The 17,026-nt window shown below is 46.3% G+C and overlaps 2 protein-coding genes across 2 annotated transcripts in view; one reads left to right on the forward strand and one right to left on the reverse strand.

Annotated features, from left to right (window-relative positions):
- Positions 1 to 17,026, forward strand: part of Lrmda (leucine rich melanocyte differentiation associated) — a 1,029,801-nt gene that overhangs the window by 643,015 nt on the left and 369,760 nt on the right. The gene's annotated exons all lie outside the window — the stretch shown is intronic.
- Positions 2,553 to 8,499, reverse strand: LOC128107798 (high mobility group protein B1-like). The gene is made up of 3 exons (XM_052734202.1): positions 8,402 to 8,499; positions 5,296 to 5,428; positions 2,553 to 3,014 (listed from the first exon to the last, which is right to left on the reverse strand). The coding sequence occupies exons 1-3, from the start codon at positions 8,497 to 8,499 to the stop codon at positions 2,553 to 2,555; spliced, it is 693 nt and encodes a 230-aa protein (XP_052590162.1).

Below are 17,026 nucleotides of genomic sequence, written 5' to 3' on the forward strand. Positions count from 1 at the left end.
TGAGTAAGCATTCAGAAACTTTTAAATAAATGCAACACTCCCATGCCTACCAGCTCATTTTAGAAGCTCTTTGTAATATAAAAATGTTGCATGCCAGTGTTAACATCATTCTGTATTATACATCTAACAGGCTCCCACCCACTCCCTAAGTCTTACCCATGCCTGGGAGGACAGATCTAGTAACTTCTACTGAATAGTTCACCTAGATGATTTCTTTCCAGGACAGTGCCAAGGATAAAAGTAGACATGATTTATCAGAGCCAATTTAAGGAATAATTTACATATAATGTGGAATGAGAATGGCCCTGTAGGCACTTATGATTGAATAGTTGGTAGAAATCTTTGGGAAGGATTGGGAGGTGTAGCCTTGTTGAAGAAGGTCTTTCACTGGGGTTGGGCTTTGAGATTCCTAAAGACCCACACCTTCTCAGCCCCACTCCTGCATTCTACCTGGGGAAATTGTCACCCCTCTGTCCTCCTACCATGGCTTTGGCCTACCAGCATGGACTCTATACACCCCCAATTAAATGCTTTATTTTATAAGTTGCTTTGGTCATGGTGTTTTGTCATAGCAATAGACAAATAAATAAGACATACAGTAAACATTTACATGTTGGTAAACAATTTGCACCATTATATTTTAGTAAGCAATTTGCATAATAATTCACCCTTTTTAGCATACAGTTTCATGAGCCTGGATAAATATGTAAGATATAATTACCGTAGCAAGCAGGATAAAGAACTACTATTATCCCTACAAATCAGCTCCCGTCCTTTGTCATCAGCTGACCTCACCATCCTCCTGTCCTTTGTCTCAGACACTGTTTGGATTAGAAATGGCTTTTGTCTTCCCCTGTCACCATGCATGTGGTGCATGTTGTTACATGCATCTGTAGCTCCCCCTCCCCCCCTTCCCTTGGCTTGTTCAACACTCAATTTTTTTTATTTATTTTTGTTTTAGCAATAAAATTTTCACCATTAAAACAAATTATTTCACTGTATGATTATATCTGATTGTCCATTCATAAGATGAGGGCCCTCTAGGTTGTTTATAGATTTCTGTGATTTCATTAAATTGCTGTAATGGGTGTGTAGAGTCCTTAAGTGTGCATGAAAATTGTGTACCAACACGTTTATATCTCTTTGGAGCAATTACCTGAAAGTGGGACTGAGTCTCTTGATAAGTGTATGCTTCCTGGTATGGGTGGCTGTACCATTTTTCCTTTTCTTTTTTTTTTTTTTGTTTGTTTTTTCAAGACAGGGTTTCCTTATTTATCCCTGACTGTCCTGGAACTTGCTCTGTAGAACAGGCTGGCCTCAAACTCAGAGATAGGCCAGAGTACCGGGATTAAAGGTATACACCACCACCACCACCAGTGGCAATACCATTTTTCATTTCTTCCAGTAAAATGAAAATCATCTTACCTATTTCCCATCATTTCATCAATATGTTATTTTTTTTTTATTTTTATCTTTTGATGTTCCAATAGGTTTGTTGGTAGTATCTCATTGTGGGTATAATTTGCATTTTCTTAATGCATGAAGATATCAACCATTCTTTCAAGTGCTTATTTGCACTTCACTTGTCTCCTTTGGTAAAAAACATACTCAAATCCTGTGCCAGTTTCAAGAGTTGAGTTGTTTGGTTTCCTTATACTGAGTTTAAGATATCATATATAACCTAGATAAAAGTCAGTTCTCAAATACTTGCTTTTAAAATATTTCATCTTGGTCTGAGACATACCTGTTAATGTTTATTAACAGTGCCCTTTAATTTGTTTTTGGTTTTTTGAGACAGGGTTTCTTTGTGTAGTTTTGGAGCCTATCCTGGATCTTGTTCTCTAGACCAGGCTGGCCTTGAACTCACAGAGATCGCCCTGGCTCTGCCTTCCGAGTGCTGGGACTAAAGGTGTGCACCATCACCACCCGGCCAACAGTGCCCTTTAAAGAACAATCATTTGGATTCTAAAAAATGTCCAATTTATAATTCTTTTCTTCTGTACATCAACTTTTATTATTTTATCTAAGAAAATCTCGTTAACACATGAGCACAAAAGTTTGGTTTCTTGTTTTTTTGTTTTTTCAGTTTTCCCCCCAAAATTTTATAGTCATGGCCTTTGTATTTAAGTCCACACTCCATTTTGAGTTCCTACTTGTATATGATACATGGTGTAAATGTATGCTTGATGTAGGTCAATCTGTAGCAAGGGTTGTAGAGGGTTCTTAATTATTTTTCAGTTGGATATCAAATTATTTCAGTTTCCTTTGTTTAAAGAGCTATTATCTCTCCACTTACTTTCATACATTTATGAACCATCAGTTGGCTTTATGTGTGTGGCGTTTGTCTCTGAACCCTCTGTCCTGCTGTATGGAGTGGACCCCTTCATCAGTAGCATGTTGCTTAACTACTTTGTCATATATATATATATATATATATATATATATATATATATATATATATTTACATTTCAATTTTTTTCTTTAAAAGGAGTGAGTTGTGTACAGGGGGTTAAATGCTTTAAAGACAAGAAAAAAACTGCGCTAGAACCAACTTATTCATCATCATCATCTTCTTCATCTTCCTCTTCTTCCTCCTCCTCTTCATCCTCCTCCTCATCCTCCTCTTCCTTCTTTTTCTTGCTCTTTTCAGCCTTGACGACCCCCTTCTTCGCCGCATCGGGTTTTCCTTTAGCTCTGTAGGCAGCGATATCCTTCTCGTACTTCTCCTTCGGCTCGGCAGCCTTCTCCTCACAGGGCTGCTTGTCGTCCGCAGCGGTGTTGTTCCACATCTCCCCCGGCTTCTTCGCCACGTCCCCGATGGACAAGCCGGGGTGCTCTCCTTTGATTTTGGGGCGATACTCAGAACAGAACAAGAAGAAGGCCGAAGGAGGCCTCTTGGGTGCATTGGGGTCCTTGAACTTCTTTTTTGGTCTCCCCTTTGCGGGGGGGATGTAGGTTTTCATTTCTCTCTCATAATGAGCCTTTTGATAGGATAAGTCCTCTGGTTTTGTGCTCTATTGGCAAAGTTGTTTGGATAGTTCCTTTTCTTTCTCTATATATTTTCATATCAGCTTATTGACTTCTGTACATTTTTGGTGGAATTTTAGTTGGAATTATATTGAACGTATGGCTTATTAAGGAAGAATTAACATCTACATGATTCTGAGTCCATGAAAATAAGTATCCTTCTCCAGTCATTTAGGCCATTTAAAATTTCACTCAGCTGTGTTTCGTAGTTTTCACCACACAAATCTTGCTCAAACTCTGTTAACCTTGTTTATAAGTGTTTTATGTGTATTGTAGCATAGTAAATGGTGCTGATTTATATGTCAGTTTCTGATTATGTATTATTAGTTTATATAAATATAACTGTTTCTTGTGACTTTGTCAAACTCACTTATTTCTAGGAGTGCTTTTTAAATTTGAGATTTGGTTTTTACAAATAGATAATCATATTAGTAATAGATAATCATTTTACTCTCTGCATTCCCCCTACAGGTTACTAATTTCATTTCAGTGTCTCATTCTACAGCTTAGAACCATGGCACTCAGGTACCACCGTTTCACAGGACTGTGTAGAATTTCAATAAGGGAAACATTTTTTTCTTGTTTCCAGTCTTTAAGGGGAAATGGAGTGTTACAAATAAGTATGAAATTAGCTGTGGACTCTCTTATCCCCTTCCTATCCATGCCAGCATCCCTCCTCCATACAAATACTGTTCCCATTTTCAAATCCTTTTTGTTTTGTTTCACCGAGTTTAGCTGGAGTCTCTGTGGAACCATGGGTTTGGAACTGCCCATTGGAGCTTGTGACTCACCAAATGGTGACAGCTGAAGACAGTGGCCCCCTCTTTCCCGGAGTCTATCAGTCTTCAGCAGGGTGCTATAGGACCCTACTGTCCCCTCCCCAGTTCATGACTGACCTTTGGCAGGGCTTCTCTTAAGCAGGCCCAGTTCAGGTAACCAAAGCTGCTAAGAAGTCATGAGTCTAATGTTCGTGTCAAATCTAAACATGGCATTCAACAGTCTTTCTCCTTATCTTCCAGCTCTTACATACTTTTTTGTTCTTGCCACTAAGGGCAGTATAAATGTGTTGTTTAGGACAGGTACAGTTGTTCTAAGCACCTGGAGTAGCCATGAATCTCTGCATCTACCACTGCTCACTGTAAAGAGAACTTTCTCCGATTAAAGCTGAGGGGATCATTTGCTTCTAGTAGAAACACAGATATTTAGAAAGCAATTTGATGCTATGTCAACCCAGCTAAACAATGCTAATGAGTTCCCCCTAGGGCTCTTGACTTCCCTAGCCCTGTAGTTTTGGCTGGGCATCGATTTCTTCCTGTGACGCGGGCCTTAGATCCAATCAGCGAGCTATTGCTTACGCCGTAACAGTCATGCCACTGTTACACAAGTTGGCTTAGCTTGCCTGACAGGTTGGCACTGGAGTTCACAGGGTTCACAGTTGGCTAAGACCATCAATGCCCTTTCTGCCACATCAGCCTGCACTGCATCTTCCAGTAAATTCCCTCCCTTTTCTAGACCTCTGCTAAAATCTTACCTTCTCAATGAGCCTGACCCACTGTGATTCATGCTGTAAACTTTACCAACTATAAGTCACATCAGTGGTCAAGGGTCTTGTACCTGGTTCTATCTATTCTTTTTTTTCTCTCAGAACTTAACCACTTTTAAAGAAATTTCATTGAATTTATTTATGGCCCTTAGTAATTTTCCTTTGCCATCTGCTAGAATTTATTGGAAGATCTGTAAAAGCAGAGTTTGTGTTACATTTTCTTCCACTAATGTATCCCACGCTCTCAAAACAAATCCAAGTTCATTGGCAAATCATGATAGTAGTTTAAATAGCATCCCCCCTCCCCAAAATACACACACCTGGAAACTATGAATGTGATTCTATTTCTCAAAAGTATTTACATATAGCATCTAGTTATGGAATTCAAGGTGAAATCCTCCTAGACCAGAGTAGGCCCCAAATCCAAGACACATCCATAGAAACCGAGAAGGAGAGCCCGAAGACAGGCAGACTGACGCTGTGTAGCTCAAATCCCAAGCATACCACAACCTCCAGAAGCTAGAGGAGGTGAAGAGAGATTACCTCCCAGAGCCTCTGGACCGGCCACATTCTTGATTTCAGGTCTTTGGTCTCCAGAACTGCCAGACAACAGTCCTCTGTTGTTTGAAGCATCCAAGTCTGTGGAAACAAATTCACTGTCTAACACTCAGACCCTCTAATGTTGGTACAACTTCCATTTGGAGTCAGTCTGTTTACACCATTACCAGCACCTGTGAGCGGAGGTGAGCGAGCTTGCCATCTGAGATGTATTCTGATTGTAAGGTGGTACATTCTGGCAGAAGGACTTGAGCACACCAGATGTTTTCATCCACATCCTGGATGTTTTCATCTATACCGCTTAAAAGCCCAAGGCCTTACTTATCGTACAAATAATTGCCTTCACTACTGCCTGTCAAAGGCAGCCAGAGAGTAGATTTCTCAATGATTTGATCTTCAGGCAGTGGGTGGGTGCCCCATTGGTCTCTAACCATAAAGCATGGGGGTGTCATTTCCTCATTCCTAGCCACATCCCTCCTGCTGCACGTAAGCTAATTCTCAGTTATTGTGTCTTTGGAGGAGCCAGTCACAAGCTTGCCTGTGACCGCTCTTCCTAGGCTTGACAAGGGTTATTTAGTCTCCCCCAGGCTCACTCTTGGTGCGTGCTGGGCTCCTGATGCAGTGTGGTACTAACTATCCTTTCCTTGTAGGAGGTGAAGGTAAATCAAATTGAAAACACCCTTCCCGAGCAGTGCATCTTCCAAATGTCCTCAGGTTTCTCTTACATCTTCTGGAGACTGCCAGATTCTCTGCAGGACAAGAGGAAGCTGGAGCCGCTTCTTGCAAGCGACAGAAGGTGCCATTAGCAGAAATACATCATCTCCCAGCGGTGTTAGCAATCTCAGAGTCCTGATCATGTCCATTCTTCTGCCAGAGTGAGGAGAGAGTCCTCTGAGGCAGGGGCTGCTGGTAACAGCGTGTCCATCATTCTAAAATATCCCCCTGGAGTCCCAGAGCAGCCATTTCTGCCCGGACGCAGTGAGGGCTTCACAGGGCTTATTTCAGGCATTGATCTTTTGAAAATGTCTCTCAGCTTCCTGGCTTCTAGGTTGCTGGCAGGGGGAGGCTGGGGCAGAGGCCAGTACCTGGTGAATCAGATGCCTCGCCTAAGCTGGTTTACCCCTTTTCTGGGTTTATAGCAGGGTTTATTAAACTGAAGCTTGTAGGGATGGAGGGATTGGTCAAAGAGATCTCCAGTCCCCATCCTCCACACAGCTGATTGATTAGGTTGTGGGCGGGGCTTGAGAGTTTACATTTCTCCCAATTGCTGCCTCGGTGATGTGCTGCAGGTGCGTGGATCACAGAAAGGTCCCTGCCTGAGATGCTGAGTTGTTGTTATTGGATAGAGTGTACTTCACTTGCCATGACCTATGTGGTTCGATTCATGGTCACGGCAGTCTGATCCTTTGAGGGTTGGGCCAATGCTTGTCTTCCTCTGTTTGGAGTGCACTGGAATCACTGCATGGCTCGGTGCTGACCCACTGTGCTAGTTACCACAGCCCCTAGGAAGAGGGAGAGATGAGCCTTCTTCCATTACAGTTCTCAGTTGACAAGTCTTCCGCAGGTCCTTCAGCACTAGGGGGTGTAAGTGGCCCCTCCCCGTGCCTTACACTGCCTGAGCATACTCTGCTCCTGCTCTTTAACACACTTCTATTTTTTGTTGTTGTTGTTAGCTTTTGAGACAGCAGCTCTCAGATAGCATAGGTTATCCCCAAACTTAAGGTGATTCTCCTGCCTCACCCTCTCAAGCACTGGGATTGCAGGCATAGGCCAGCAATCTAAGCTTCTGCATTGTCTTTCAAAGTTCAGTTTAGGTCTGATCCATTCCAGGCACATCTTCCACCTCTATCTACCCTTGGCTTCAGAGAGGACTGGCCTCTGGTGCTCCAGAGCTCTTTCTTAATTAGAGACACACTTTCTTTCTGATGCATGGGATTGTTGCTAGTGCGGCTGTTAGGATTAGAACATACCATAAACGTTTTTATTTGTGTTTCTTTTATTGAAATGATCTCTCTCTGTAGCCCAGGCTGACCTGATATTTACTATGTACCCTAGGCTAGCTTCAAAATCATGGCAAACTTGCTGTCTCAGTCTCCCAGGTGCTGGGATTACAGGTGTGTACCACCACTGCAGGTTATAGCTTTAAAAAAATTTTTTTTTAAGTTTCTTTATATAAACATTTGCGATATCTGTGGTTACTACTGGAACCATATGTTTGGCCATTTCTCTTATCGGGAGAAATGATTCTTTTCTAGAAGCTAAGCCTAAATCACGAAGTCTTTATCTTGAGAGCAGTGCTGGTACCCAGAACTAGAAGGCAAACTCCTGAGGTGTTTAAAGCAATTGTAAAGGAAGGTTTTAGCCAAAGCAAAGGTGGCCAGGTCGGATTGCTCCCCTCAGTCTTCAAGAAACACTTCCCTCTGGCTCTCATGGACACAAGAGGCTTGCTGGCAGCCTGGAAAGGCATTCTATGGGAGTAGTCCTCTGACCGAGCCTTCCGTCAATACATCTGTCTGAGGATGTCACTGGGACACCTCCCCCAGGCCCTGCCTATGTACTGACTAGATTCAGCTGTCTCTGATTTTGGAATTTTGCAGGGATTTTATTTCTAATTATGAATGAATATAATGGAAAATGTTCTTAATACTGAAGGAGGAAAAATATCTAGAAAACTCCAGACTGGTAATGGGAAAAGGGGGGCCAGATAATGGGATAATTCCACGGAGTCTATTTGAAGGTCAAAGGAATTTATTAAGGGTTTAACTCACAACAAGAATAATTGAGTTGGTTGTGGAATCCAGGAGAAGCGGGGCACGGTCCAACATGGTTCTCAGGAGAGCTCTGCCTTGATATGCAGCACCAGCATCCAAGACCACTGGGTAGCGAAGAGAGAGGGAGCATGTACTCCTCCTAGGTCTTAAGGGGACCCCATCTCAGGCCATGTCCCCCCCACCCCCCTCCGGGGAGGTCAGGTACCTAGCAGTTACCTGCTGCCTCACTAGGGGCGGTGGTGCTTCAGGGCAAAGCACAGACAACCACCCCTACAGACTAGCATATGCAGTGCCATGCCCCATCTGGATGTGTGCACACAGGCGTGTATGTGTGAGCATGTGTGTGTGTGTGTGAGCATGTGTGTGTGTGTGTGAGCATGTGTACAGACCTGCCTGCATACATAACGGGGGAAGGAAAGTCAGACAGATGATTACCACATTTATGTACTTGTCTTAGTTTTCAAAATTGCTGTGATAAGACAGCAGGGCCAAGGCAACTTACCGAAGGAAGAAAATGTTGACTTTGGAAGCTTCCAGTGTCAGAGGGTTAGAGTCCATGATGATCCTGCCAGACAGCACGGCAGCAGGCAGATGTGGCATGGCATTGGAACAGTAGCTGAGAGCTTACGTCTTTATCTACAAGCAGGAGGAAGTGATATTGCAAGTAGGAGGAAGAGGATGCTAATTGGGAATAGCATGACCTGTTGAACCCTCACAACCTACCCCCAGTGACACACTTCTCCCTCAAGGCCACACCTCCGAATCCTTCCCACATAGTTCCACCAACTGAACATAAAGTATTCAAATATATGAGCCTATGGGGGACATTCTCACCCAAATCACCACAGTGCATTTGCAAGTCAATGATATTTTCTTTATATTTTCCTTATGTTTTCTTGTCTTTCTTCAGTGAAATATTGTCAGCAAGAAAAATGTAAACGGAGCTATGGGAAGCAGGGCTCCATGGTCCTCCTTTGCTGGGCACTTGTCCAAGTCTTACTTAACCCACCACACAGCTCAGGTCCTGCCTCCTCCAAGAAGCTTTCTCTAACTGAGCCCAGGCCCCTGATTCCAGCTGTGTGGTTTTTCTGTGTAAATTGTGATTATCTTATTTCTCCAAATGCCTGTACGTCACACACAGATAACAGACGTGTTCTTTCTCTTTATTTCCCACAAAGCCAAGCATAGCTGGGTACATTTCAGCTTCTTTCGGACCAGTTGGAGCCTTGTCCTAAAAGGAGAGTAAAACAAGAGAACATGGAGAACAGAACATTGCCCTCTCCTGGTCCCTATAACCACCCACCATCCACCATGGCTGTAGCCATTCCTTCCTGAATGGTAATATGCTCCAGATGCACAGCAGTGTTGGGGAGAGTCCTCAGAGCCATCCCATAGGTCCCAAGTGGGGTAATATGACCTGTCTGCTTCTCCCCTCCTTAATCCAACTCAATCTGATGCCCTTGGAAGCATCCACAAAAAGACTCCACTCTTGTGAGCACCTTTTGGTCTGCGGATAAAATAAATGTTCAGTCCATCCCCAGGAGAAATCTTTTTGTACAACACATAAGCCTATCAGTCAAGCTTTCCTCCCCTCCTGTCTAAGGCATGGTCCTCTAACCTGTCTGATGGATGTCATCAGTCTCTTACAGGGGGACAGTCATTTTCTTCTTTAGATTGCAGAGCCTGCCTCTCCCTCACAATTCAGACTCAGAGAAGTCTCAGGTTTGTCTTTAAGCAGCCAACCATTGGCTCTGCCCAGAGTCCCCTCCAGAACCTTCTATTTCTGTTTAGTGTTGGACTTTTCCAAAGCTGTGCCCATTCCCATGATGTCCTCTTCTCTTTCATTAGCATCTTACTCCGGCCTGCATTCCTGTGGATTTGGGCATTTTTTTTTCTGTTAGAATAATTTCCTGGGACCTCCCTATCACTGTACCTAGTGGTCCTTCCAGTGCCTCTCTTAGCTACTTAGCATCATTGGAAGCTGTGGTTTGCCTTTTCTTCTTTCTAGTGGTTGAGGCAGTATCTCTGGGGACTGAATGTCATGCCTCATGCTTTCTAGGAACACACTGACCTGATCATCTGCAGCCCAGCTCTGTTTTGACTGTTTGGTTGTTATTGTTTGTTTTTGTTTAGGGGGATTAAGACAGAGTCTCACTAAGTTGCCTGTCTTGGCCTTGAACTCACTCTGCTGCCCATGCAAACCTTAGGTTTAAGATTGTCTTTTCCTCAGCCTCCCCAGTAGCTGACACTTCAGGCCTGGCCTCACCTTCTTCCTGAGGCATCCTCTTTCCTTGGCCCTTCGGACACATGTGCTTTCCCAGCCACCTTCTCTGAACTGGCCCGTGTCAGTTTCTGTAGCCTGTGAACACTGCCGCATCTCAAGCATACGTCAAGCACCTATTTTCCTCCGTCCATGCTGTTCCAGCTGAAGGTCTCCTTCACATCCAGGGTTTCAGTCACACCCATGTAAACTCAAGGAGGGGTCCTCTGAGCTCCACGAGGGACTTGCCTCTATTTCTTGACAAGCCTCATGTGTTCCCAAGTCCCTCCCATTGCTCACGCTCACATCTAGTCTGCCTTCATAAATCCCGGGCTCTCAGGGGCTAGCTCTGCCACCTATTCAGCTGTGTAAGTGGGAAGCATGGATTGGCCAGTTCGTCTCAACATCACACCAACTTCTTTGCTCAGCTTTTCCCCCAAGCCACCCAATCTACTCTGTACCACCCCTCCACATGTTCAAATCACTTCAATGGTGTCTTTAGTTAAGTTCCAGATCACTATGAAGTTTCTGAACCAACCCACTCCCATCACCTTTGAATCCCGAGATGGTCTCCTCTGCCTCTTTCAATAGTTCCTTGCCAGATACAAAAGAACCGTGGCATCCTCCTGCTTCAACTCTTGAATAGGCTTAAGTTTTGCTTTTTGGATAAAGACAAGGTTTCCTTATACGTTCTGTGCCAACCTGTGGAACCTGGCCTGGCTCTACCACCTACTCTGTAGCTGCAAGCCATCCATTTCTATCCCAGGCACACACCCATTTACCTTTGGAGCCCCGGGATGATACTCCCCTCCCCACCCCAACTGGGGGCCTTCGCTCATGCTTTTTCTCTGCCTAAAACTCTTGAAATACTTTCTTCTAGAACCCAGCTTACCTGTCTTTCTCCCGCTCCAGGTTACAATCCCTTCCCCAGGGCAGCAGCGTCCTCCAAGATCAGATCTCAGCTCTGCTGTGGATCTTCAAAGCAGCACACACATTTTTTTTTCTTAGCTCCACTGCCTTTGCACTGTCAAAGGTCTGTGTGCATGATTTTGCTCGTGTGTTCCCTTAAATAGTCTTTTAAGGGCCTTAAGACAGGAACTACACATCTTACCCCCACCCCACCTCCCACCGCCACCCTATGATTATACCCTCATTGTCCAGTGAAGCGCTTAGACCACAGTAGATACTCACTACCCGTTTCCTGAATGACTAAAATATTTGGGGAGAGAAAAAATGAAATACATGAATTGGCTGCAGAACCTGGGTTGTGGAGGAAGCCATCACACCTAAACATTCACGCTCCAATCTACCAAGTCAGAACCAAGAAAGTTCACATGAAAGTCAAGCTTTGGGCTCGCAACATCAATTCTATGCAGTTGTGCAAACATGTCAGAGTTTAGTAAATCAAATTTGTTTCGTGTAAACAACTTCTGACCAAAATAATAACACAGCTTTAGAAAAAGACATTAGGTACCCACTTTTGAAGAGTTTGTATAATTCAACACACAAGAAAACCTTACTGTAATTATATGCAGGCGCATACAAAGGATCAATGCTATACTTGGGCCACCCCCACCATAAAAAGGACCTGTACCCGTATTTCAGCTTGCTGCATTAATTCTAATTTAGAAAATCTCCCCAACCAATGTGGGCAAGTGTCCCCGTGGGGGCTCATCTTTTCCTTGTGTCAAAATTAGTCATTTAAATTAGAACCACGTTGGATAGCCTAGGTGCAGCCCATGTTGTGGCTCCGGTCCAGGGAGCATTTAAATGTAACCACCTGAAGTTGATTAAAACCTCACCTGTCAAACCCAGTATGCCCACATTTGAAAATCTTTAATGTAATTAAGAGAAGCACATTATGGGAGGTCAAGTGACTTTCCTTTTGAATTCCACTTCTAATCTGTCGTCAGATGGGTGGAAATTGCCGGCTGAGGGAATTAATGAAAGCTGCATGAAGGAGCGCACAGGGAAGAGTGGGGGGAGAAGCTGGTGGCAGGAAAGCCAGATGGGGGCTCTGCCTCTTTGCAGAGGTGAGTAGGGAGTCTGGGGGAGCCTTGCAAAGCACTCTGGCGTCTGCCATGAGGCTGGGGGCGGAGGGTCCCTGTGTCTGCTCTGTGTGTGCCTCAGGGACTGTAGGATAAGGGCCTAAGGGTGGCTGTGGAGCTTTTGAGTTTATCACTAAGGGAGATCTGCGGCCAGGACAGCCTGGACAGGCAGAGTGGGGCTGGCGCCGGCCCTCATCATCCTTCACTCAGTGCAGCCTGATTAACATCAGGGTTCAGCTTGCCTCTTTTGCACTGATCCCCACAAAGAGCCTGGGAAGGGAGGGCAGGAACTTCTACCCAGAGCCTCCCACTGCCCAGCCTCTGACCTCAGGTCTTTCCTGGGGAAGCTCTTCCCCCGAGGTGGGCAGCCTTCATCACCTTAGGGGTGGGGAGGACCCACAAGGCCTGGGTGTGACCCTTTATTTCCTTCTGGGCCTGTGGTTTCCTGGCCCGCTGAAGCCATCTCTCACTGCACTGGGTGTGGCCCGGCTCTAGAGACCCCGGTGCAGTTTGAATGCCAGAGTGCTGCCTTTGGAGATTAAATTACTCAATGCTTTGCTGTGTGTTCTAGCCTGAGGGTGCTGGGGTGCTGTTGACAGAGGGCAGAGTGTTTCTCCTGGGGTTGCCGTCTCCCACCCCCCCCACCCCCCCCTGCCCCTGCCCCGCCCCCACGGCTTTTCTTTTTGCTTCCAATTTGTGTACATTAGTGGAGGTATGTGTTTGAAAAAGGATTACATCTGTCAGAATGTTGCCACTTAAGACTTGCCCCCTTCCTTGGAAACTGACATGAGAATAAGCAACACGTGACGTTTTGGCCGAGCTCTGGGGTGAAGTTTCCAAACTGGAGGACACGTAGGCCTCTCCCCGTTGGACTTGCTCCGGCACCCTCAACCGGGAGCAGGAGGCTCCGGGGGAGAGAAGAGTAGCGGCGGCGGCAGTGTTGGACCTTTCTAGTTAGAAATGCCTCGGATGCTGTCTGGAGAGTCTGAACATCTCCATGGTGGGTAGGATACGCACAGCCGTTGGGACGGAGTTTGCATTGCTGGGTCAAGTTGAAATACGCAGAAGCATCTTGGACTGTCTTAGACAATTCAAGACGGGCCTCAGGGGGTCTTCTCGGTTACCAGAGTTGACAGGAGGGTTTGGGAAGCAGAGTAAGCAGTTCTTAAAAGGGCTTCTGGAACGTTCTCTCTTCCCTCCACTTGAATGTGTCCTTGGGCTTGGAGAGCCATTAGTCATTGTCTCCCGTGAGAAAGAGAGACGGTGGGATGTAAGAAAAGCAGCGGCGGGAGTGAGGGGGCATCCGGTCTGAAATGCCTTCAAGGCAGTGAAGAAATATGACGAGAGTCATATTCAGGAGTCTTCCCTTTCCTCCATGTGGCTCCTCCTGGCCAATGAGAAGGCCCCCTTCCCATCTTCCTCCCTGCTTCCTGTGCCCAGAAGAAAGGGCAGTGTTTCCAGCCACAGCTCCTTGTCTCTAGGTGAAAGCCAGCACAGGGAGGTGCCAGGGAAGCCCACCGCTCTCTCAGCTCCAGCCACCGCCCGCCCCCTTGCCTGCCCTCCCCCATGTGGTGCTTTCTTCTCAGCCACAAGTTCACAGGTAAAAGTGAAAAGTCACTGCAAGCTCCTCTCCCAAAGAAAGCTGTCTGCCAGCCACCTGCCTCCCCCATGTGGTGCTTTCTTCTCAGCCACAAGTTCACAGGTAAAAGTGAAAAGTCACTGCAAGCTCCTCTCCCAAAGAAAGCTGTCTGCCAGCCACCGCTGCCACGGTCGCCTTTTCCCAGGTCTCAGGCTGTCAGGATGAGGTGCAAAGTTCACAGAGCTCCTCATTGTGTCCTCCTCGTATCGCGCCCCCCCCCCCCCCCCCCCCCGCCCCATCCAACGCCACGGAGGCTGGTTGGTTTACAGCAGTCTTTAAAGCTAAGATGCCAAATGGAAAGTTCCGCTTTTCGGATGGTGCTCATACAAAGCTGCTTTGTGGTGTTTTTCTCGGCCTGTCAGAGTTGTCAGGTCTAGTAAGAAAAAGTATATTGTTTCCAGCACTTGGATTCCTTTCTCCCTGACATCTGCCACTCTGTAAAGATGATAAATCCCTGCCTCATTAGCCAAGGGTGTGGGATTACAGGCTGACAACACATTAATCACCAGCCTCGGTGGCAGGCTGACTAGCAATAGGCATTGTTAACAAAACTTTTCTAATATGTCACTCTTCTCTATGACAGCGTGTAATCAATCATCGTGATTGACAGCGCTGATAGATTACACTATTTATACTTTGTGTAATGAAAGATAGTGTTTCCACCTACTGTCATTTCTGGGCTAGTGGTGGAGGATTGGTGAATGGAAACAAACACAACCACAGGGCAAGCCCTCACAACCCCCCAAATATCCACGGAAACCCCCCACCTTCCCAAGACCCAAGTCGAGTTCCTATTTCTGGAAATGAGCAAGGTATCAGGAGAGGATATTGGCGATTATTGTGGGATACGGGGTGAGGGTGGGCAGCGCTTGCAAGGACACAGGCATTTTGGATCTTCGGGGAGAACTGGTTGCAATGGGCATAGTCCCGGGTTCTGTTAGGTCAAGTTGATACAGGTAGATTTACCCAGGCAGCTCCTTGTCAGCTTATGCGTGTACCACTGAGCACAGGGCCCCTCCTCTCCTGCCAGATGAGAGATGATTTAGATGTTGATAAAATATTTGTTCTCTCCTGGCTCTGAGGGCAAATATTGTCCTTGTTGCCCATAATTGTACAGCACTGCGTAAGTCAACAGCACCCGGAGTGAGCCCAGAGCCAGCCGTGGAACAGAGGAAAGAGTCTCTGCTGCAGGCTTTGCCTGGGACCTGCTCCGCCAACCCTTGGAAGCCCTGGGGGTTACAAAATCAGGAAAAGAACGAATCAGCACTGCACTCTGTTCTCATGTACTGGGTATTTCGGGAGTGTCCTTTCCATCATTTTTATTTTGGTCTAAAACAAATGTGTAAAGGATGCGGGCTATTTTTGACTCACTGGAAGCTCTCCTTTCAGCCTAGTGGCAAGTGAGGGTGATGTGGGGCTGCTGGCACCCTCTGAGTGGGGAGGGCTTTTGCTGCCAGGGAACCATTATTCAGCAGGCTGTGCCACAGACGCCCACTTGAAGAAGCTGTTTACAAATGTTTTGCTTAACTTTCCTTGCTGTTGACAAAACGCGGACATCCTTTCCCTTAGTTCTCTGAGGTGGTTTGAGAGATTGTTGAGGGTTCCGTGTTTGACTCTCCTGATCTGAGCAGGCCTATGGTCCCCAAACTCCCCCTTTTCATTCGGGGTTGAGCTTTGTGTCCCTGAACTGTGGGATGGCTGGAGAGGGGAGAAGTGTGTGTGTGTGTGGGGGGGGGCGCGGGGGGTTGTCTCTACCCAAGATGAGTGCACTCTGTAGGCATCAGACCCTAGCAGTCACCCTGACAGTTGGCAAAGCTGGTGGAACCTGAGACCTCCCCCTGCTGAAACTTTTAGAGGAGGGTGAGGTGGGAGGAGGCATGGGGAGCCAGTGAGACTAAACTTTAATCTCTCTGTGAAGTTTGAGTGAGCCTGGGATGATTAATGAGAGAGCAGGCCGTCTGATTAAGCCCTTCCGAGTCATGAGACATGATTAGTAGGTGACAGGGACGGTAACAGTATCCAGCCAAACCCTTGTTTCTTTCACGGCTCCGGCTGTTCTATGATTAATGTCCCCAAGGGCTATCTTGAGGTCAGGCAGGGGAACCTGTCAGAACAGGTGGAAATGACAAAATGGGCAGAAACTCCTCAGGGGGGACAAGAGCTATGAGGGAGAGAGGGGAGGGAGCAGGGTAGCCAGATGGAGCCTGCGACCTTTCCGTGATCCACGCCGGCACAGGGAGCATTGTGGGAATGGAAACAGGGAAAGAGTCACAAAACTGCAGATGTCTCCAGGTGCTCGGTGCATCAAAGACTGCCAGTTTGGACTTGGGGAAAGTGCCTTGTGACATGCTAGTCATGGCACATGGTTTATGTGTGGAGCTGGGCTGGGCTGGGCCCACAGTGGGCCCTGCAGGATTAATGTGGGGCACCCACACCTGTGCCTGTGAGGGCTGGAACAAGAGCATGCCTTGCTCGGGGGATTAAGTGCACATCAAATGGGCAGAGTTGATATTTCAATCTGCTGCTCTCTGGGGCCAATCAGCTACACAGTCTTGGATGCACGCCCTGAGAAAGGTGATACAGAACTAGAGAAGTATCTTGGTGGTAAAAATATTTGCTGAGCCTGCATGAGGCCTGGAGTTCAATCCTCAGCACCACAAAAATAAAGGGAAAAATCATACGAGAAGAAATAAAAAAGGTTTTCAGGAAGGCTCACTTGGCTTTACAGAATTACAGGTGCTTATATTTAGAATAAAGTATAGAAATTGGAAAACTCAGACTATCGATGAGGTGTTGATAGCCAGTACCTGATGAAAGACCAGAATTCCAGGTTTCAGCTTTGTATAACAAACCATCAAGGACCCTGAGTCTAAGTTTCTATTAGACATAGACTAACCAAGACGACCTCCATCTCTGTGTGGTCTTACTCTTTGGAGACAAGGTCACATTCTGTAGCCCAGGCAGGCCTTGAACTTCCGTCCTCATGCCTCAGCCTCAGCGCTGAGGTTAGGAGGGCTTTGTCACCTGGCCAGGTTGTGGCTTTGTTCTTCGCTGTCCTTAACAAAGTTCTTTGCCTTCCAGGAGGAACTTCTCTATTTAGACCCCATTTGAAGCTTCCCTGACCACCTCGGTCTTCATCAAGGTGATTGGATGACAGTGATTGTGACTGACAGAGTTCAG

The sequence above is a fragment of the Peromyscus californicus genome, unplaced genomic scaffold (genome assembly GCF_007827085.1).
Source record: "Peromyscus californicus insignis strain IS unplaced genomic scaffold, ASM782708v3 Scaffold_12__1_contigs__length_115047231, whole genome shotgun sequence".
Taxonomy (NCBI): Eukaryota; Metazoa; Chordata; class Mammalia; order Rodentia; family Cricetidae; genus Peromyscus; species Peromyscus californicus.